Below are 22,544 nucleotides of genomic sequence, written 5' to 3' on the forward strand. Positions count from 1 at the left end.
AAATTATCAAAACTTACTTTTATTCTCTCCAAAGTCCAAACCATAACTTTCATATTTTTCCCAAGAAAATATATATATATATATATATACACATAAACTTTTTTTTAAGCTATTAAAAAAAAAAGACTTGATCCATATGTACTTTCCGATATATATTTCTTTAAATAAGTATTTTAACATGGCCATAGATTAAAAAAAATATTATCTATATCATCGACTGTAAGATACATATACATGCCACATAGGACAGCAGTATATTGGTAACGTGGACAAATTCCAAACATGAAACGTTGAACTATTGCCACTGTCCTTAACCTCTAAAAACTGACGATTGAACAACAAACATTGTAAACCATTCATGTGAGCTCTCTCTCAGTCTCAGTTTCACTACACACGCACTCCTTTTCCTCGGTCGGGACTCTTATATTTTCTCTCTTTATCAAAAGCTATATGGCAAGCACTACTACTACTGCTTCCTCTACACTGCCATTGTCAAAACCAGATTTTCCAGTTCTGTCTTCTCCAAGAAACAAGAAGCTGATTGTATGCAGAACCCATCTCCAACAATATCCAACTCTTCGCAGAATTTCTAATCTTCATCGGTTTAATTCAAATGGGTTTGTGGCATTTTCTCGTTTGAATGATCAGATTGAGGAGAATGGCCTTTCCACTCAGGACATGGTATCGAACAATGACCCCGGGATTGAAGTTCAAAGCCGGTAATGGGTTTTCAATCTTTGTTCTTTTTAAAGTTTCTTGGGTTATTAGGTTATGTTTGGTTTCCAAGAAACTTACTGAAAAAGAAAGTTCAAAGACTTACTTGAGTTCATATGTTTGTTCTGCCCAGACCAAAAAAGAAGAAACTAGTTGATTATGTGCGTGTGTGTGTATTTTAACTGTAGAAATTTTTTTGAATGTGATTATGAGTTAGTTGTGCCACATTGTGGTCAATTTGTTGAATGAGTGTTTCTGATTTAATGTACAATTAATGTTTGACTTCTTTTGATGTTTAAGTTATTTCCTAGGAAGCATGTACGCTCATTAAGAGTGTCGTACCCGTGCTATATCCGTGTATTACTTGTGTCATACCAGTGTTGTACTAGCTGTTTCATGTTATAATTTTCAAAAATTGCTTGTGTCACTGTCATAACCGTGTCCATGCTTCCTAGGTTATTTCTATTTTGATGCTCTTTAAAATGGGAATTACAGTGTTGTGTTAATCAGCCATCCTGTTCTTCCTAACTGATGAATGTTACTTAAAGGAAAACATGAATATCTACCTCTTTCAGACTTTACCCTCTTGCTCTTTCAACAAGCACTCTTTTATACCATTGCAGTCATTGATCTTCATTGTAAAGGACTAATTTTGTTAGCCAACTTTTCATTTTTTTTCCCTGTTGGTGATGACACAAGTACTTTAGGAATGGCTGAATGGGTGCATTTCTTACTTTATCATATCTTCTATTACAATCCATCCATCTCAACATCCTCAATTGCAAATTTTTGTTTCTTATGTTAAAGAGAAAGATGTAGAGGACTGAGACAGAAAAACACATAAGACCTTAAATAAATGAGGCTTCTTGCTTTGTCAAATTCTCAAATGTTTTTGTGATACTTTTTAGGAAGTCACCAGTCATGTTCTACAACAATTTAGGCTGAATTCCTTCCTCTTTACGGTCATGACAATGCCCTTGTTTTTTGTTTTAGCATTCCAATTGTTTTAAGTAGCTACCAGCAAAGGGGGTTTTGCGCCCAGCTTATTTTAAAATTCAAATCTCTGTTTTGCCTTTTTTTTTAGATCACTAGGCTGACATTTCTGTCTTGCTGACGCTGCATGAGTTGAGTCCCTTCTAGTATTTTCCATTCCATCGTTAAGAAAACCATGTGTGTGTAGGTGAGTCCTAGATTGGAGATTTTCTCATCTTCAAATTTGTAACTATATGCCAGTTAGGTGTGAAAGTGGTTATGAACTTTGGTATGAGAACAAGTTTCTGTCAAACCAGAGCAAGACATGGTTTATGTCATTCTATGATTGTAAAATAAATATTAATCTTGGTCTATATGATCTGACATCAACACACGTCTAGTAACACAAAATATCTTGACCTTTTTATTTTCAATAGGCCATAAATGTTATCTTTTTAATAATGGATTTTCTGAAGATGACCCAAACACTTAGATACCTCTTGGTTGGTGACTCCTGTATAGAAAGAATTATGGCTGTTTGATTGTCCTATTTATTCTAGATGCTGGAAAATTTCACTTTGATGAAGAGTGTAATTTTGGTTTGGGAAATGAGCCTAATATCAAACTTCCAGTGGTTCTATCTATTAAAGACTTTAGATTGTTTCCCATTTCAAATATTTCTATGATTGGTCAATATGCCTCAATCAAAATAATGTGGAGATATAGTAGGCTTAATTAGGGTCCCCTTGTGTTTGCCCTTCCCCAGGAAATATAAGAGTTCATAGATTTTCCATAAAATTGCCATTATCCACCTTATATTCTTCTATTTCCTGCTTCTTTTAAATTACTATTATACAATCTATAGGTCTATATGAGTGTGTGTGTGTGTGTGTGCACATTTTTTTTAATGATTTTAAATGAAAAATGTGGAAGAAAATGATGGTTGACAACATTCAGAGCTCTATTAACTTTTTTTCATCGGTAATTTGTTCCCATGAATTGGGTCTTTATTCTGTATCTTGTTTTTTTTTTTTTTGGTTATCATTGGATTCAAATTTTTTTTAATGATTTTAAATGAAAAATGTGGAAGAAAATGATGGTTGACAACATTCAGAGCTCTATTAACTTTTTTTCATCGGTAATTTGTTCCCATGAATTGGGTCTTTATTCTGTATCTTTTTTTTTTTTTTTTTGGTTATCATTGGATTCAACCAACATGTTTTTCTTAATGTGTGATGGTTTATCTTCTTGTCTTGTAGCATATGGAACTGGAGGGGTTATTCCATTCGCTATCAGTATTCTGGGAACAGTGGCCCTGCATTAGTTTTAGTTCATGGTTTTGGAGCAAACAGGTCTACATCAATTACATTTTGCTTCTCATTAGCAGACACCTAATTGCTATAGGTATCAAATGCACAAATAGCCAAACGCTTTCTTGCTTCATAAAAATTCATGTACTAATTGCATGCATGGTATGGTATGGTACTTGAACTTTGGTTTAAACTAGGGACTACGCAGGTGGGACAAGTTGCACACAAGGTTAAATTTCAAACGGTTGAAGTATATTCCTATATGGTTGTATGGTTAATCTTTGGTGTCAGCTAATATGATAGTGGATAATATTGTGAAGTTTGTTCATTGCAGAAGTTTGTACCACAGAAGGGCCTCATTTAATTGTAAAACTGTGTTTCCTATTGATAATCTCTTTGTCTACTCTTATTCTGCAATACAGCATTGCAGGGAAACTTTTGGTATAAATTACATGCAGAAAAAAAACTGCAATTAGCTGGTCTGTTTTTTTCCTTTGTTTTATGCACAAGACAAGACCAATTATCCAATCAGTGACTATGAAATCAAAACGTAAACAGAGTTTTATGATCGTGGTTAAGATCATCCAGGTTGACTACAGTACTGATGGTCCCTGGTATGCTTGGAATTAGGTGTCACATGTGCCATGTCATAATCAAAATGTTCATGTAATGTCCACATTAGAACAATTAAATGGATAAAATATATATCTACATTGAAAAGATGAATCAGGTCTTGATTAATAATACCAGGTCAAGTTGAATTCATGAGAGTGACCTAGTATGCATAATTTTACACCTTTCTTTACAAGCACATTGCAGAGTGGCCCAGATCAATAGGAAAAGTACAAGATAAATAGTTATACATTATGTGATCAGCCAGTAGCTGATCAGCCATTAGCATTACAGAATAAAAAATATTTAAAGCTGATTTATATATCTAAAGAACTGTGAGCAGTCTCAATTTCTCTTGCAGGGTTTTGGTCACAATCTAAAAGCTTGAACCTGATTTTTTTATCTTTTTATTTCTTATAATTTATAATGTTGAAAGATTTGCATGCCTAGCTTCTCAAGGTTTATGCATGTTTCAATATAAGAAGTGTTGATTTCTTAAAAGTTTTGTTCTCTAGTATCTTTGATTCTGTACTTGAAGTGTCTGTTAGTACTTGTGACTCAATTGTGGCTGGTTGCAGTGATCATTGGAGGAAAAATATTCCCGTTCTGGCAAAATCACATAGGGTATACTCAATTGATCTTATTGGTTATGGATATTCAGATAAACCAAATCCTCGTCAATTTGGAGACAACCTCTTCTATACATTTGAAACATGGGCCACCCAACTAAATGAGTTTTGTATAGATGTGATTAAGGATGAAGCATTCTTTATTTGCAATTCCATTGGAGGTGACCACCTTTTGAATGTTTTGGCTTATGTTAATTAATCCTTCACTCTAAGCTTTAATGTTTAACCAATCTATGCATATTTTTATTGTGAATCCTTTTGTTTTCTTTTTTTAGCAGCTGTACACACCATCTTTAGGCAGTATGCTATTGTAGAATTAAATTTAGATTTTATGACTTTTATTCAATTATAAGAACCACAAGAACAGCATTTACTTCACAACTGATTTTTAGTCAGCTAGAATCATATTTCAGTTTATTTTATTATTGTTCAATGCTTTTTCATTTCATCATATATTGGTACCACTTCTTGGGTCTTAAAGCAAGTTCTTATAATACATGGCTCTGCTATACATGTTCTGTGTTTTGCATATTAATAAATAGTACTTCCAATATTTCCAGGAACATTTAATAAAAGGGTGTAAATCATCTCTGACTTTTTGGGTTGATTTAGAAAAACTTGGAATCAAGTTGGCTTACAAACTCTCAAGCCAGGAACTTGGTATCCTTGCCATCCTTGTGATGCCATTGGAAATTGTATGACAAAAGTGTTAATTTAAATTCTGAACAATCTTGCCTGTTCTGGCTAGACTTTGGTCATACAGTACTTAGACTTTCATCTCTTGTAGCATTTGATAAATGCATATTTTCTTTTTCTTTCTTGTCATGTTCATATGTGTTATCAGATTTGGTTTATAAGATAGTCTCTAATCATTTAGTGTTATACATGCTTGTGTGCTGTGCTTTCCTGCCTCTCTTGTTTTGTTCATACTTGCTGCTTAGAATTATATTTTAAAACATATTTATGTTTGATCTGTATACCAGGCAACCAGAAGGATCATCTTCTTGACCTGTGTAGGATTTTTTCCTTTGTGAATATTTTTTGGGAAGATACTGCTGCAAAATATGCTCTCTGTGACCTTCACAGCAGTTTCTGTAATGCTTGACTTCAAAGACAATAGGATACAAGTATTTCCATCAAAATGATGGCCACCCCATTCAAATCATTGATATGTTTCTTCAGTGCTACTTTCTATGAAAACTAGTGAAGCCTTAGATATCAAACAGTTCTTTAATTCACAATTAAGGTTGATCACATGATACCGTTAAAGAATCTTCTTTTTCTGGTCTTTATGTAGGGCTTGTTGGTCTTCAGGCAGCAGTTATGGCACCACAGATCTGCAAAGGCATTATACTTTTGAACATATCTCTTCGTATGCTTCATATTAAGAAGCAGCCCTGGTTTGGAAAACCTTTAATTAGATCATTCCAGAATTTGCTGAGGTAAGTATTTGACCCAATAACTCCCTTGTATGAACTTTTAGAGTTCTAAGGTTGCATATGTAGGCTTTATGATAGTTGTGCTGTTTTGCCAGGAATACTGCTTTGGGCAAATATTTCTACAAAAGTGTTGCCACACCAGACTCTGTGAGGAGTATTCTTTGCCAGGTATTCCTATATATCAAATTGGTATTTCTCATATAGTCATCAGTGCTAAATTAGCACTGATGACTACTGATGGTATCAAGGGCTGATTTGAATTATGATTTAGGACCAATTTATAGTAGTAGTTCAACAAAACAAAGTTTCACCAAAATTTTATTAGGTTCACAATTTGACTTAGACCTTTCTTTGTGTAATCCAAGACATCACTTATAATTATGCACAAATGCTTTCAAATGTTGAGAATGGAATTCTCCAGAAGGATAAATTATCCTTCTCCTTTTTGCTTTTTTTTTTTTTTCATCTTCTCATCCAAAAGAATACATACTCTTCCCAGAATTTTCACCACTGTGGTATTTCTAAATCTTCTACTTTTTCCTTCCTCTTTTCTTTCAACTTCTAGACTTTGTCTCCCACAGAAAATTTTAATCTGTAGTTATTTATGATTATTTTGAAATGGAGTAGGTGCATTGAAATGGTGTGTTAGTAATTGGGTTGGTTTGACCCAACCAATGATCCATGACCCATAGTTAACTTTGAAAAAGCCGCAAAACTAGGATTGTAATACACATTCCATGGGCTAAGTTGAGTTTGAGATTTTCTATTTTGAACCCATGAGTTTCCTTGGAAGATGTGTTGGCCTGTGATGTGATCAAGATTTTAGGTTACAGATTGAACTGAAATTACTAATTGAAAAATGATTGCTTCTGAATCTAATCCCATATGAATTAGATCTTTAAAAAGTAAGCTTGGATTTAATTTAGCGACATGCCATCCAATTTGATCTGATTAAGGTACATGCTCATTTTATTCCCAGTTGAATGACTGTTATAGATTGCTTATCACAAAAAGTGGAGAAGTTTACACCTCTTCCCTTTTTACATACACAAGTAAAACGCTTTAATGCATAATGGTGGAAAAGTGGAGCAAGTACTAGACTAGTTGGCAAGCTTGTCTATGCATATAAATTGGTGTGTTAAGTGTATGTATGGGAAAAGACAAAATATTCTATGAGTGGGACCTGCTTGACTATGTGTTGTCTTTGAGTTACATATTCTCTGTATTTCTTGCCTAATAAAAAGCATCCTTGAAAATCAAACCTTAAATCATTTAAAAGTTACAGTGAGATTTCATTTCTGGAGTTGCGGTGCTTGAGTTACTGAACTATTCAAGTCAAAAGTGTTAGTCTAGAGAGAAAAGGTTTACAAGTTGTCATAGACTGACAATTGATGGTATGAAGTGCAGTGAAACTGTGCACACTAGGGAATGTAAACGTTTTATAACACCTATTCTAACTAGTTTGTAGAGAAAGTATCTTGTGAGACGGTTTTATGTAGCACCCACCTCACATTTGGTGGGCCACACACACTTGCGGGAGCCATATGTTGAAGGGGGCAGTGTAAATGTTGGTCTCACAAGATAATTTTTCCTAAATGAAAATAATGAATACAGTTCTACCATTGTTGCTGTCGATTGCTTATGATGAATAATGGATGTCATTTCAGTGTTACCATGACACCTCCCAAGTGACAGAGGAACTAGTTCAGAAAATACTAAATCCAGGACTGGAACCTGGTGCTGCTGATGTGTTTCTTGAGTTTATTTGCTACTCGGCTGGCCCTCTTCCTGAGGAACTTCTGCCTCAAGTAAAGGTCAGTTTGAAGATAATTTTTTATTTATAATATGAGATTGAAATCTTACTCTAACCTTATCTAAGTATATATGTATGAAGCTCCCTCCTACATTCCTACTAACCCAAGTATTGACAGCAGCCACTTTATACCCCAAAAAATAAATAAATAAATAAATAAATAAGAAAAAGAAAACAACAACAGCAATGTTATGCGTACAATTGTTTTTGGTTGCTTTGAGGGAACCAACTACCAAGGTCTTTAGTTTGATAAATTGGACCACCTTGAAAGAGTTCAAACCTCCAAAGTGAAATTTTCATTCAATAACAATATTTTTCAGCCTCCTTTATTATTCAACATTAAGCCATATAAATAGATGGCTTTACAAGATAATTGTAAATTAAAATTCAAAAGAAATCCAATCTTTATCTACTACAAGTAGATGAGATTTATTTAAAGACTAATCTTACAATTTATCTAACTCTTATCTATTTACCCAACCATTAAAATGTCAAAAAGACATAAGATAAAAAGCACGTGGGTAATTTGTTGATTGCAAATTACCCACCCTTCTAGCATCCCATTTAATGGGACAGAGTTTTACTCCAAACTAGTTTTGTGAAATATTCTCTAATCCATGCAATTTATATGACCATCAACGTTTATTTGGTTCAATAAGTAATCTAAATTTTGAACAAGCCACAAGTCATGTAACTGAAAGTACATATGAATAGGTAATTTTAATTGTCCAGTAATGATTTGGAGGAAAATTCTATCCACTTAATGGTAATAGCACTAGGTAATGACCCTTCTTTTTTCTTCATTACAGTGTCCTATTTTAATAGCATGGGGTGACAAGGATCCGTGGGAACCCCTTGAGCTTGGAAGAAACTATGAGAATTTTGATTCGGTTGAAGACTTCATTGTCCTCCCCAATGTTGGGCACTGCCCCCAGGTTCCCCCCCCCCCCCTCTCCCTCTCTCTCTTTCTCTCTCACACACACACACCCCACCAAGCCACCACCCACCAGGGACATGTGGAGGCATTGATTTGGTAGTGTTTTTATGTGACAATAATTAGTATTTTACACCTTTTTGGGGGGTTAATTATGGAAAAAGTTTACCTCCAAACTAATTTAGAGGAAAATTTCTCCAACTCACCATGTGGCAATTGATAAAACCATCTACATATACTTTTAGTCATATGACATACTTAATAAGTCATGTGACTTTTTAAATAATACATATGGATGGTTTTATTAATTGCCACATAACAGATTGAAGGAGATTACTTCAAACCAGTTTGGAGGAAAACTTTGTCTATTATTTATATTCTTATATTGATTTATTTTTGGTTTCAAAATGTAGCTCCTGCAAAACTTGTAAGATAGTAAGGATTATAATATAAATTTTATAAATGATTAAAAAAAATGTAGTTTTTAAAAGTTCTGAATCTCCTAGGAAACATAAATAAAATTGAAATGAACCAAAGTTTGATATGTAGGGGCTGTTAGGCTCTTAACAGACTTCCTATGCACATGCTATTATTTTGGTTCTAAAGCACTGGTTTCTGGTGTTCCATCAATGCAAAATCATTCATTAACCAATTGTGGAAGCAAATTTTCTTTTCCCTGTCCATACTAAAAATATAGGACTTGCTCATTATTGACCAGACTTTTATATGAACTGTAGAATATGTTTGATGATAATAACTTTTTGACTTCAATAATTTGTTGATTGCAATAAAGGATGAAGCACCTCACCTTGTGAATCCACTTGTCGAGTCATTTGTTGCACGCCATGCTACACCATCAACATCAACTAGTGTCTCCACAACTATCTGATCCAGTGGCATCTCAGGCTGTTGCTGTTCCTTCTTAGTGCGTCTCAAAATTTTTTATGGCCTATCCTTTCTCAAAGGCAGTACTGCTGGTCATCAAGTTCCACATTAATTCACTTTTGAACTACAGTCTACAGTCATGTTCAAACGTGGGGTTACAGCACTTCTTGATTTGATGCTTGAAATTTGTGGAATTTCATTCATCCAAACTTTTAAAATTCTTTGGCTCGGACCACATTTGTTATATATCTTCAAATTCTAAACCGTCCTAGACTATCTGTAATTATATGTCTAAGTTTTGTATAAGCACACTTGTTTATAGTTAAATGCATCAAATTTACTGGTTGGTTTGGTTTATAGTCATCCCATTTCCCAGGATTGATGGAGACTAAAAGACAGTCACAGTGCCGTTGATATAGGTGCATCTTCTCATGATTAACTTGGTTATGGTGGAGGGACCCTTCAATTATTGAAAGTCGTGTCAAATTTGGCTAAGGAAAGCAAATTGAACTTGTCCATTTTACGTGAATCACTTCTTTTAACTCTTCAGGCCTATTTGAAAGGATTTGTGTCTATTCAGCAAGCAATTATGAGCATGCAGAAAATTGACAAGTTTGGTGACCATGCATATGGCACATAAATAGATAGTTTGTGATCTCAAGGACATGAATATGTGATAAATACAATACCTATGAACCAGAAAAATAAAAGGACCTGTTGGCTGGCCTGGCAAGCAAGAAGTTTTCAGTGCCTAATTTCCTATGGAAGAGAAAATAAAATATACAATAGGTTCACATCTTAGCAGCTGTGTATGTGACTGGTTGAGATATGCACAGATTTTATATGTTGCTAGCTGACTTTTAACTGTTGTGAACCAGTCAGAGGAGGCCATTGCATAGGATAATATTGTTCTGACAGTCGTGAAACACATATTGTGGATAGCATCAGTTTGGCGCTTCTGATATTGTGTCTGATTCTCTATTACAAATATTGATGTGGGAGTCCCCGGTCAAAATGAATCATATTACTAATTATCTCAACCTAATTATTAATTTTTTATTTATTATAGAAGTGACAGAATTTCAATTTATGTTGTCCTCTCCATGATGATATATTTTTATCATTAGGCTAAAAAATTAATTAATTTTTTAGTGTAAGCGAGGTCCAAACCTATTTCACTACAAGAGAGACTTTACCACTTTACTAGTTGAACTGACTAAAATTTATTCTTTTATTTCTTTAAGGTGGGGTAATTTATAATTTATTCTTCGTGGTACGTTTCATTCAACTTCAACGTAGAATCAAGTGAATTTTAATGTGTGATACTGATAATTGAATTTTTTATAATTTAACTTTAAATTTAAAGTTGAACGTATGATTTACGTCCTAACCAATCACATCATTAACTTTTTTATTTAATGTCCTCTGTCTCTCTCCCCTCCCCCAATATTGACTTCAAATTTTTCTATGATTAGACCATCGCTTAAATTAGATTCCACCATATGGATCTATGTAAGTAACCATCACTACTAACCATTGATTCATATTTTATTTAGAGTAGGGGGACAATCTTACCAACAAAATATTCACATTTAGCTTATGTTCTCTGTCTCATAGTCATTGGGAGTGGAAATTCATATATTGAACTGCAAATTAATTAGGAATTTAGTAGGTCAGAAATAGCTCCTAGAATATATATGTATACACTCTAATGCTAAGCTAGGATAGAGCGAGCTGGCTGGCATATGAATCAACAACTTTTTTCAATTTTAAGCTTAGGCCAAAATGAAAGAAAAGAAGGGCTCGAACTCATCCTTTCAATAAGTGGCCTATTCGAAGCTTAAATAATGAAATTGAAATCATTTGAAGCTTGAACCTTAAATAATGAAATTGAAATCATTTGAAGCTTGACATTCGTCACACTAGTGTGCATTTGGAATTAGATTATAGGTCTTTTTATTTTTATTTATTTTTTCTATTCTTACGGTTTGTAGTTCTTACATGGGTCCCGCAATAAAGGAGATTCATTCTCCTTTTTTTTGGCTCCCACTATTATGTTTTTGGTAAAAAATCAATACAATTAACTGAACGTGGATCTCATGTTATTGTTTTTTTTCCCCCTCAAAATACAAGTATCTTTTTGCTTATTGTGGGTCCTACTTTACCTTTTTTTTTTTTTTGCTATAATTTTTTCAAAAAAAAAAATCAATTAACTTATTTTATTTAGTTTTTAGATTTTATCTATGACACTTATAGAAAAAAGTTGGATAAATTGTTTCCAAACAGATATTGAATCAACCACGTTCTAGTGGTCTCATTTAAAAAAGAAAACATGTTTTAGTGTCTTAAAACTAATTTATTGAGTGAACAAAATTAAAATTCAAGCCAAAGGAGGATAAGTAAATTAATTAGGAACAATAAGCATGGAGGAATGTTAAAAGTTTTATAACTTAATGACATTACCTTAATGTAGCGTTTGGTACAGGATAATGTTAGGATTTTTTAGGAATGTTTAAAGATTCCCATGTTTGGTTGCAAATCATGCTAGGGAATCAGATGCCAGGAGAATCTGGATTTTTCCCTTAAACCCCTCTCAGTAGGAATGTGGATTCCCTTTAAAACAGGTGGGAATCCAGATTTCCAAGTTTAAAGGAAATTGTATTTTTTATAAATTAACAATTTTAACCTTTTTTTTTTAAATGACTTGGTAGTTCACATTCAAATCTAAGGATAGAATGAGAAAAATAAATAATTCATTTAAGATTCCTGGGAATAAACTAAACATAGAAATAACTACATTCTTAGAAATGTGATTCCTAGGAATCTGGATACCAGAAGTAATGTGGATTCTCTCGTACCAAACGCCACATAATTCTCTCTTTAGGAAGAACTTAGATTTGAATAATTGAAACCCCCTCTGCCCACTTGTTGTAAGGGAGAAAAGAAAGGGAAAAAAAAAACATGGAGAAGCATTTTTTAAAATCATCTTTTGTGCTTAAACGTGCATGTGGGGAAAAAAACCTAAAAAAAAAAAAAAATTTGAAATTTGTAAGTACAGAGAATTTAAAAATTCTTGGAACTCCTTGATTGCATGAATCTTGTATTGCACAAAATAAGTCATGGACCAATAGTCATTGAAAAGGACCCAAAAAAGGTAGCCAAAATTTCCCGGGGGAGAAAAACCTTATGAATTTTTTTTTGAAATTTGTAAGTACTACAGAATTTAAAAATTCTTGAATTCCTAGATTGCATGAATCTTGAGTTGCACAAAATAAATCATGGACCAATAGGCCATTGAAAAGGACCCAAAAAAGGTTAGCTAGCTAAAATTTTCCTGCCTCCATAACTTTCACATTCTTTTCCCACAAATATTGATTTTTCTCAAAATCTATAATGGAACCACCAACCAACAAAATTCAACGACGTGATTCTGATTGATGTAACATCGCATTCACATGAGATCATTCACGGTCGAAACCATTTTTATTTTATAAGCCACTCAATATTTTGTGAAAAATCACTGTGAATTTTTGTTTTATATATATAGAGTTATTGAATGGAATAATTTATAATGGCTTTCATGTAGAAAGAGCATATGGGGGTAATGGGTCATACTTTCCATATAGCAGAGGACCGAGGTCCAAGAACAAAAGAATTGGTTAACTTAATTGTCTTTCTGGTTCCTACTTGTTTTAATGTGGATCTCACCAATAGCAATTGACATGATTATTGAAGCACATAATTAAGCACGAAATCCTTTGAATTAATCAGTGGTGGGCTCACATTGGCCCCCACATCATCATCACTTTTAACGCACGCTTCAATTGAAACCCCATTTTTATACCATGACCTTGCCTATCATAATTAGGTCATGGATGATGAAGTGGTCATCATTTACAAGTGTACCAAATACCCAAAAAAGGAACAAATAAGTGGGTACAGGACTTGTAAAAGAAGGCTTTTTTTTATATATTTTATTTGATATATATATATATATATATTAATTATAATAGAATTTCAACTTAATACACTTATTTCATAATGCTTGTTCTTATTATCAAGTAATTAAGACATCAATCAATTTTTTATATTAGCGGGATTTGAAGCTCATATCTCCCATTTGATGACAAGAAATTTTACTAGTTGAACTAACTAGAACCCACAAATTATAAGAGAAACTAAGCACACAGCACTACTCTCATCTCTTTTTGGAAGACTGCAATCTCTCTATTGCTCATTGTATATTTATATTTATTTAATATTGATTTGAGTTTGTCTCTAGTATAAGCTATTGAGTGATTGTTTGAGAGGATTTATTTTCATTGGTCTAATTATTAGACTTAGAAAATATATTGAGTAAAAGTACATCTATATCTATAAAAAGCTAAACACAAACTAAATAAGTTGAATATATATATATATATATATATATATATAACATTTGACAAATAAGTTCTAAGTTTACATGATCATAATGCCCAGTATTTTCACAAATAACAAATAGAAGACAATAATGCGCTGTAAATAATTATTTAGAACACGAAATGAGAAATTATTCACTCTTTCTGGAGGATCACATCACCTAGCTCATGTGGTCCTTAAAGAGGAGTAGATAATCTCTCAACGAAGGACATGATCATGGAAAGCCTTTCAAATGTTTAAGATCACCTTAACTATTCCCCCTTTACTTGCTTTTGAGTCTTTTGACTAGGTTTTACTAATTTCATTCTTTCTTTGACAAAGCTCAAGGTTATAGTTACCAATAATTTGTCATATATAATAAATAAAGTGTTAACGACTACATCAAGTATTTAACTTTTGAGGAAATTGTTAATATTAGTAGGTTTTTGAGTATGTGGATGATGATCTTCTTAGGTCATTACCCCCCTTAAAATCCAAGTTATGACGAAGAAAAGGGACCTAGCTAGAGGCAATAAAGAACCATGTCATGTCAGATACTACTAGTTTATTAAGCATGATCATAAAATATAAATAACAAGCTAATTAACGTTGACGAGACTAATGATGGAAAATAGGTTAAGGAATAGAAGGTGGAGATGTCCCATGGATATATAGTAATTTTTCAATATTTCGGGACGTGAACGAAACCAGGATTTTAACTTAAGAGGGGCAAAATATAAATAAATTTTTTTTTAATGAAAGCTAGTATTTATTTAGTATTAACAAAAAACTAAAACTGTTACTAATTTTACAAATTCTTGTGTGATAATGAAGGCGATTAGTACCACAACATAATAAATAAATAATACCAATGCTACTACCAACTTTACTATACAAAATATTTACAAAAAGATGTGGTAATGAATTTGAATGGTGGCACATCAATAACATATAATAAATAAATTCCTTAATGACTCTTTTATTGAGTTTTTAAAAATTAATACATTAGTTTATAAGGTCTATATAGAGTAAAATATATAGTATTTGAGGCATCATTCTAATTAAATTCCTTTTACCAATTATTATTATTAAAAGAAGATACACAAAATAATTATGTTTGAATTATTTGCATTTTTATTAATTTGAAAAAAAAAAAAACATATTGTTACTAGGTTCCCATTATTTACCAATCAAATAAAAGACATATTTTTCCATCCAAAACTAATAAAAGTCATATTTATCATCTAATTATATGTCACATATTTTTTGAACTAAAAAAATAGTTAGTGTTACCAAGAAAAAAAAAAAAGAACCAAACTTCTAATTTTAAGTCCCAAGCAATAAACAACCAAAGACGAAAGTAACTTAACAGCAAAAGTCGTTCGAAATTAAAAAAAAATCCAAATAATTAGTAAACATGTTTTAATGTTCATAAAAAGTAAAAAACAACACACATCCCACATAGACACACTTGATCTCACAGTGCATCGTCATAGGAATGAGATACCTAACTTTTTTTTATTGGGATCTTTTGACCAAGTTTTATTTTTTGAGGGAACCAAGTATAATTATTATAGATTTAAATTTCAAAAAATTTTATGTCTATTTTATATTTATATAATACTTTTTAAAAATTAGAATCTTTAAAAAAATTTCAAAATCCAAGCCTATAGCTCCCTTGATCTAGTTTTACTTCTGTCATTATTTTGAAGTATAGTTATATAGTATTTTCTCTCTAACGTAATAATAGAGTCCATTAATAAATTTTTAGTACAATAAGGATTTACTATTTATGTGAGAAAAGAATGTACTAGATGGTTACATAATCAAAGGCGATTAGATGAAAACATCCCACGGTTTACCAATAAAATTAAGAGAATATACATATTATTGTTCTTCCACTTCAATGGGAGTGCTTAGGGACAACATGAGCAGCACCCACACAAAAAAAATAAGCTGCGTGGAAGAAGTGACCTTTTATGTGATACAAAACTAAGCAACTAGCCACCAAACACAGACGCCTAATTGGATTTAGCAAATCCAAGGAAAGATGAACCTGCCCCCTGAATCACAAGGAGGTGATGAATAGTGTATATTATTGGTGCACCCACCAAATTAAAACAAATCTGATATAGAAAACAAAAGGTGGAAAAGAAAGAGAGAATCGCCTTTGACTCAAAAAAAACTTTCATACATATATATGGGCCATGAACAACATGTCTCACGCGTCACGCACGTCCTACACCTAGCATTCGTTTGTTTTAATATTATAATAATATTGTCATATTTATGTATATATCAATGTGTAGAGATGTGTAGAGGACTTGATTGTATTGTATAGTGAATATATATTTTCTGTAGTTTTTTTTTTTTTTGGACTTTGGAGTGAAGAGAGAAAGATGGGTAAGTTCAAAAGGGTCTGTGTCTTTTGTGGAAGTAATTCAGGGAATAGAAAGATATTTGGTGATGCAGCTCTTGATCTTGGAAGAGAATTGGTATGTACTCTCTCTCTCTCTCTCTCTCTCTCTCTCTCTTATATACACACACCAACACCAACACCAATAGGTGGGTTTCAAAGATTCATTTGAGGGTTTATTTGCAGGTGGAGAAGAAGATGGATTTGGTGTATGGAGGAGGGAGTGTTGGGCTGATGGGGTTGGTTTCTCAAACAGTTTTTGATGGTGGATGTCATGTTCTAGGGTAAGGAATTCAATGGGGGAAGCAAATGAGTATTAAACTTTTACAGTTTATAGAGTTTAACAATATTTCTTTGATGTAGTTAATGTATGTGAAGGCCTCTTTCTAGTGCATATACATCCATTAGGAGAAGTGTTGATTGTATCAGATATGCATGAAAGGAAGGCTGAAATGGCTCGCCGAGCTGATGCTTTTGTTGCTCTTCCCGGTATGCAAATATTTGTTAATTAGAAAAGAAGAAATACATTAATAAGAATGTATTTTTGGTAAGTATTATATATATATATATGTGTGTGTGTGTGTGTGTGTGTGTATAATGAGGATTTCATTTTTTAAGATAATATTGATGCAAACTTTTGATTTTTTTTTCCCTATATATGAATGTGAAGGAGGTTATGGTACAATGGAAGAGTTGCTTGAGATAATAGCCTGGTCCCAGCTTGGCATCCATGACAAACCAGTAAGTTAAATTTGTTATGCATGTTTTCTATTTTATCTGAAAGGACAAGTTGCAAATTAATAGTGCTTCCCCAAGCATTATACTATCTAGAAAACACTAATTTTTTTGTACATTTAGAGTTTCAAAAGTTTCCTCAATTTAATTTATTGAAAATTTCTAAACTTGGCTTCTAGCAGTTGAGTCATATTTTTCATCATCCAATACATCACAGTTAAAATGATCATCCACATGTTTTTTAAGTTAATAATTTATTTCAAAATCATGTAACTTGTTTAGACTACTTAATAAGCCATTTAAATATTACACACACATATATATGTATGGTTTTGGTCATATAAAAATTGTCAAGTAACTCAAATCAATTTGGGAAAAATAATCAAAAAGTCTGTCCACTATGCTTCAAAGGAATGCAGCTAAGCACTAAGCAGCCCTAGCGATAGCATGCATTAAACTATTTATTTCCCTCAGAGTCCAAGAAAGGGTAATATTGATGTTATAATAGCTAAAGGAATCTTCCCTGCTGCCCATCCAACTTTTTTAAATTAATTTTTCTTCCGACGTATAAGTAATTAATTACACTCAAGTCACATTGCTTGTAGTTTTATGATTTGGAATATTTGCAATGAAAGTTTTGATATATATAGATTTGACTTATTCATTTAAGAAAATTAATCAAAGTGTGGTTCACATTGAGAGTATTATTTTGGTGTTTGTTAGGATGCAACTTGAAGTTAAAGTTTCATTTAATAGAACTATACATGCAGATTTCGAGAAAAATATTATGGTCGGTTTAAAAAATATCAATGTTTAGTACTTGACATCGCTGGTTGTAGTCCTTTTCCTTGTTATTTCTCTTGCTTAAATGTATTTAGGTTTTCACCCAAGATCTAGCATGCCAATTTTTCTTTTTCTTTTTTGTTTGATATTTCTTTTCACCTTCTCTCCATTGTCATCTCCTTTTTTCTTTTCTAAAATATAATAGTAACACAACTTCTATCCTTGATTTTGGGAAGAGTTACATTCCAAAGGTTTTGGGCTCATTGACTCAGCCAAAACAAATTATGTTTATCATTATTCTTTTAAGATTTATTCTTTGTGATATATCAGTAAACATGTTTAAGTAAGTTGATCACTCACCCTATTCAATTTGATATTTTTCTACTCCTAGTTCAAGTTGTAACCTATTGATCCCAGTAACATGCTTTTAGCTCAACTAAGAAAAGATTAAGAAATGTTCCCTTTTTTTATTTTTTGTATAACCCCATAATATTTGAGCATCCATTTATAATTATGAAAGTATTCCTTGATTAAAGTAGGAGAAAATGGTATCAGAAATAAAATGTTCTCAAATAATAGATGCTTTTTGAACGTTTCAATCCTGCAATATTCCTTTCAGAAGATTTAGCAATTTATTCTTAAACACCTAAAATTCATTTTAGTTGTTTGACCCCAAAAAAAAAAGGGAGTCCTTTTGAATTAGCTTGTTTTTGTTAGCTTCTTTTGTTTAAAAAGTAATTTGGGATCTAGGAAAAGTTTAGTTTTACTTTTATTAAAAAAAAAAAAAGTGAAACTTTTAAAAATTTGTACATAAGTTGGCTGTGAAATAAACAAAAAATTAAAGTTAAATTTCGCTTGAGGACAGGGTGTTGGGCATTTGGGTTCAATCTTATATCAGTCCCAAACTTTGCCAAGTAAATTCCTCAAGACTCAAGAGTTCTTGGCTCATTAAGTAGAGAAGAAGCTACATATAATTTTATTTTATTTTCTAACGAAAGAAAAGAAATCCATTGGAGTTGACATTTGGATTTTGGAAACCATTGATAGTTTCTAATGCCTCTCCTAATCCCAACTTTATAATTAAAAAATAAAAAACTGTTTAATATTAGTCAAACCAACTTGGAAAATAAGTGTATAGCTGTATGTGGTTAATAGCTTCATCTGGCCCTCAAACTTGACGGCTGTCCAATTGTGACAACAATGGCAATGAAGTAGACTTAACACCCATTTTTAGGTCCACACTTAACCTAATCTTTCTTTGACAATATGGTTTTATAGTATCTTTAGAGCCAAAATTAAGAGTTAATGGTGTCTTAATTGTCACAACAATCACCTTCATGCAATGCATGTATCAAAATTTAATTAAGAAAAAAATTGATGTAGACATTAAGGAAACGTCGGTGAGATCAAATTTAAGAGTGAGGATGTTAATTATTTCAGTTAAAAACAATAACAGTTCAAGGAAAAAGAAAAAAAGGAACCTTGACTTTAATGGTTATTTACCCTGAGTTGTGACCCCTTTTATGGGCCCTTTTTAGCCACATGTTACATAAGCTCACAAGTTTGACATAAACAAATTTGTATTTTCATATTTGGTTGCTAAAACAGGTAGGTCTCTTGAATATTGATGGATATTATGATTGCTTGCTGGGATTGTTTGACAAAGGAGTGGAAGAAGGATTTATTAATCCATCTGCTAGGAATATTGTCATATCTGCACAAACTTCTCGAGAGCTGCTACAGAAGATGGAGGTACTAATGTACTTGTACATTAATTAATGAAATAAATACTAATACAAATTTTGTATTTTGATAAAATTGCAAAAGTATATTCCATCAGTAGTGGAATAGATGACAAAAAGAAGAAAATATTGAGGGAATAATAAGAAAATACCATTCAAGGCTATATGCAATAACGACATAAAACCTTAATCTCAAAACTTTGGGATCAATATGAGTACTTAAAAATCTAATAGGAATTGTTTATCCAAAAAAAAAAATCTAACAGGAATCGAATATATGTTTTTTTCCGTCATTCTATTCTATCCAATATCATACTTTTTGTGATCACCTTAATGAATATGTCAATTTTTTACCACTTTTACCAATATTAATTTAGGCCTTCCTCTACCTCCTTTTTGTTCCCTCAACTTAAATCAAATTACTCCTTTTGCCATTAATGCATTAGCCATTCTCCTTTACTTGTGACTAAACTATCTTAATTGATCTTCCCCAATTTTTTAATCAAAAGGAGCTACCAATCTTTAAACGAATTTCTTCATTTCATTTCATATCTTTCATGGTATTTATACTTATTTGTCTTAGCATGCTCATTTCAACTACACTTATTTTATGAACATATTGCTACTTAATAGCTCAATATTAGATACTGTAGAGTATTACTATTCTTATAAATTTTGATTTAACTTAGTAAGTTTTCTACAATCACACAATAGTTCTAATTTACTCCTCTACTTTATCTATCTTAATCTTATAATATGATTGACATTCTTTTCAATCTCCCCATCATTATGATTTGTTAATCCAAAATATCAAAAATAGTTACTTTTTGGTATTTTTAACCAGCAAGCTTACAACTCTTTTATCTTTGATTCTACTTTTACTAAACTTAGAGTTTGTTTGGAATCTGCTTATTTTGCTAAAATTGAAATTTTTTTACTAAAAGTGCAATAGATAAAAGTAAAAGTTAGCTAAAATAGTACAATGGAACTCATGAATAGTAGCAAAAATAAGCTGAATAGTAAAATAAGTTAGCAAAAATAATATTACCAAACAAATAATTACACTCTATATAATTTTTTTGTTCATATTTCACATTAAAAAATTTCAATTCTAAAAAATTCTTTGAATTTCCAACTTGGTGTTGACTCCCCTTCGAGTTTAATTCATCCACTTTTAGTTTCTTTTTTCTTTTTTTCTTTTTTTTTTTTTTTTTTTTTGAGATAGTGGAGGAGAGGAAGAGGAGGTTCGAATTATAAACATGAGACATAAAAAAAAAAAAAAAACTTCATCTTGAATTGATTTAATGAAATAAGTTAATCCATACCAAGTCATTTAGAGGCAGGTCAATTCTTAGGTGTACCGTATGGCTGCCCATGGCAGAATTTTGGTCACCTTCAAATCTTGAGATTTATTAAAGCTCCAAGACCATTCTCTTGACAAAATGAAAGGGTCAAGGACAGTATATTTTACTTCGAATTGGATTTTTTTTTCTTACATTGTAAAATCAACCAAAGGTATTGAGCAGGCAAAATATGCTTGTACTGGTAGTATTTTATCATATATGATAAACGCACAGCATTTCTCTTGTATCAATTGTTTCTTGAAGTCAGACATGTTTCTACAGGAATATATACCTGTGCATCATCAAGTAGCACCAAAACAAAGTTGGAACATAGAGGGAAACCAGAACGGAAGTTTGTAGCTCTTCATTTTTGTTTGCCATCCAAGAATGAAATGGGCCTTATTTGCAACAACACCATATTTCTAAAAGGCTGTTGGCATTGTGTGTGCAAGCGGACAAAGATTCACAAGAGAGAATTGATATTCCAAATGGATAGGGGGTGCTACTTGTTCACAAAGACCCTTTCTTAATTTGTGTGTGATAGACTGACTTCACAAAAATGAATATTTATATTTTCCTGAAAAAGGAATAAATATAGTATAGCTTCAACATTCCACTGCAGGTGAATATATGTTTTTTTTTTTTTTTTTGGGGGGGGGGGGGGGGGTGGTTGAATGTTCTTGATATAGCAGTGCGATTGACACAGCAGAATCAAACCATTAAAGCAGACAATCACAGGTTGACAAAATCAATAGGATTTGGAACATTTACATTGCTGCTTGTGCAGGATATAATTTAGCTTCAGGCTACTTATTAGCAAGAGGATGCATGGGTCAGGTTGGGTCGAGATAAAGTGCTATTTCAACCCAACTTAAGCTTGTCGGGTTAAGAAAATTCTCAACCCAATCCAATCCATTACATGTGTAGAAACCAACAGTTAGGTTTGGTTGGATTTGTGGGTTATGCTTACATGTTTCACACCTCGTAAAAAATTGAACTTTCGTTAATTATTTAGTTACTTTTTTATATAAACTATTACAATTCACATAATATTGTCTAAATTATATTCCTAATTTACAAATTCATCAAAACTAATTCTTAAAATACCAAAATGCATCAAACAAAACAAATAAAAATAAGAATAATAAGATAAACTTATATATAGTGGGTTGGGTTTGGTTGAATAGGGTGAAAAACTATCAACCTAAACCAAACCCAACCTAACTTGAGCCTCAAAATAAAATTCCAACCCAACCCAAGGCATTGGGTTGGGTTGAGTTGAGTTGAGTCAATTTTGTCAACTTAGTAGGTTGGATACACGCCCCTGTACATCAGTGTAAAATGCTATTGGCTCTTGCTGCAGTGGAACCCGCACAGTCCCCACTAAAATTAGGGGGAAGATTTTAATGTGTTATGCTTTGATGCATGGATTTGATTCCCATGTTGCTCATTAATTAAGAAACCTATTCCTCAAAAAACAGAAACTTAAACGAATCGACCAACATGGACATTATGTTTGATACACACCAAAATATATTGAAATATAGACACAAATACATGAATTGTAACCACAAGCCAAAAGGGGCAAAACTACCCTACTTCCAGTTGCAGAGGCAAAAAGAAAGCACCTCTATCTTGGAGTATCATTCCATCTAAGAGATAAATTCCCATGTGCATGCTATAAATAAAAAGCTTCATTTGCTAGCAGAAATATCATTTGTACAGTTTCCTCTTCCCCTCATAAACCCTTTTTCCACATGTCTTTTGCAAAATTAAGACCATTAGCACAACATTCTCAGGAAGCAACAATTAAACA

At 32.3% G+C, this 22,544-nt stretch overlaps 2 protein-coding genes across 3 annotated transcripts; both read left to right on the forward strand.

The window, feature by feature from the left end:
* Positions 1–318: 318 nt before the first annotated feature.
* On the forward strand, positions 319–9,671 carry LOC111991079 (uncharacterized). 2 transcript variants are annotated; one of them, XM_024022857.2, is made up of 8 exons: positions 322–719; positions 2,946–3,038; positions 4,187–4,398; positions 5,535–5,679; positions 5,772–5,844; positions 7,344–7,490; positions 8,299–8,424; positions 9,217–9,671. In XM_024022857.2, the coding sequence occupies exons 1-8, from the start codon at positions 451–453 to the stop codon at positions 9,310–9,312; spliced, it is 1,161 nt and encodes a 386-aa protein (XP_023878625.2). In that variant the 5' UTR covers positions 322–450; the 3' UTR covers positions 9,313–9,671. The 2 variants fall into 2 exon arrangements, with proteins under 2 accessions (XP_065636670.1, XP_023878625.2); XM_065780598.1 differs by lacking the exon at positions 8,299–8,424 and having other exon boundaries at positions 319–719.
* A 6,107-nt stretch (positions 9,672–15,778) lies between these two features.
* LOC111991068 (probable cytokinin riboside 5'-monophosphate phosphoribohydrolase LOGL1) lies at positions 15,779–21,344 on the forward strand. Its single transcript, XM_065780600.1, is given in 6 exon segments — positions 15,779–16,204; positions 16,312–16,409; positions 16,463–16,614; positions 16,796–16,866; positions 19,252–19,395; positions 21,011–21,344. Coding segments are annotated over 6 exon segments (639 nt in total). The 5' UTR covers positions 15,779–16,108; the 3' UTR covers positions 21,089–21,344.
* Positions 21,345–22,544: the final 1,200 nt, after the last annotated feature.

The sequence above is a fragment of the Quercus suber genome, unplaced genomic scaffold, assembly GCF_002906115.3.
Source record: "Quercus suber isolate HL8 unplaced genomic scaffold, Cork oak 2.0 scaffold_240, whole genome shotgun sequence".
NCBI classification, from domain to species: domain Eukaryota; kingdom Viridiplantae; phylum Streptophyta; class Magnoliopsida; order Fagales; family Fagaceae; genus Quercus; species Quercus suber.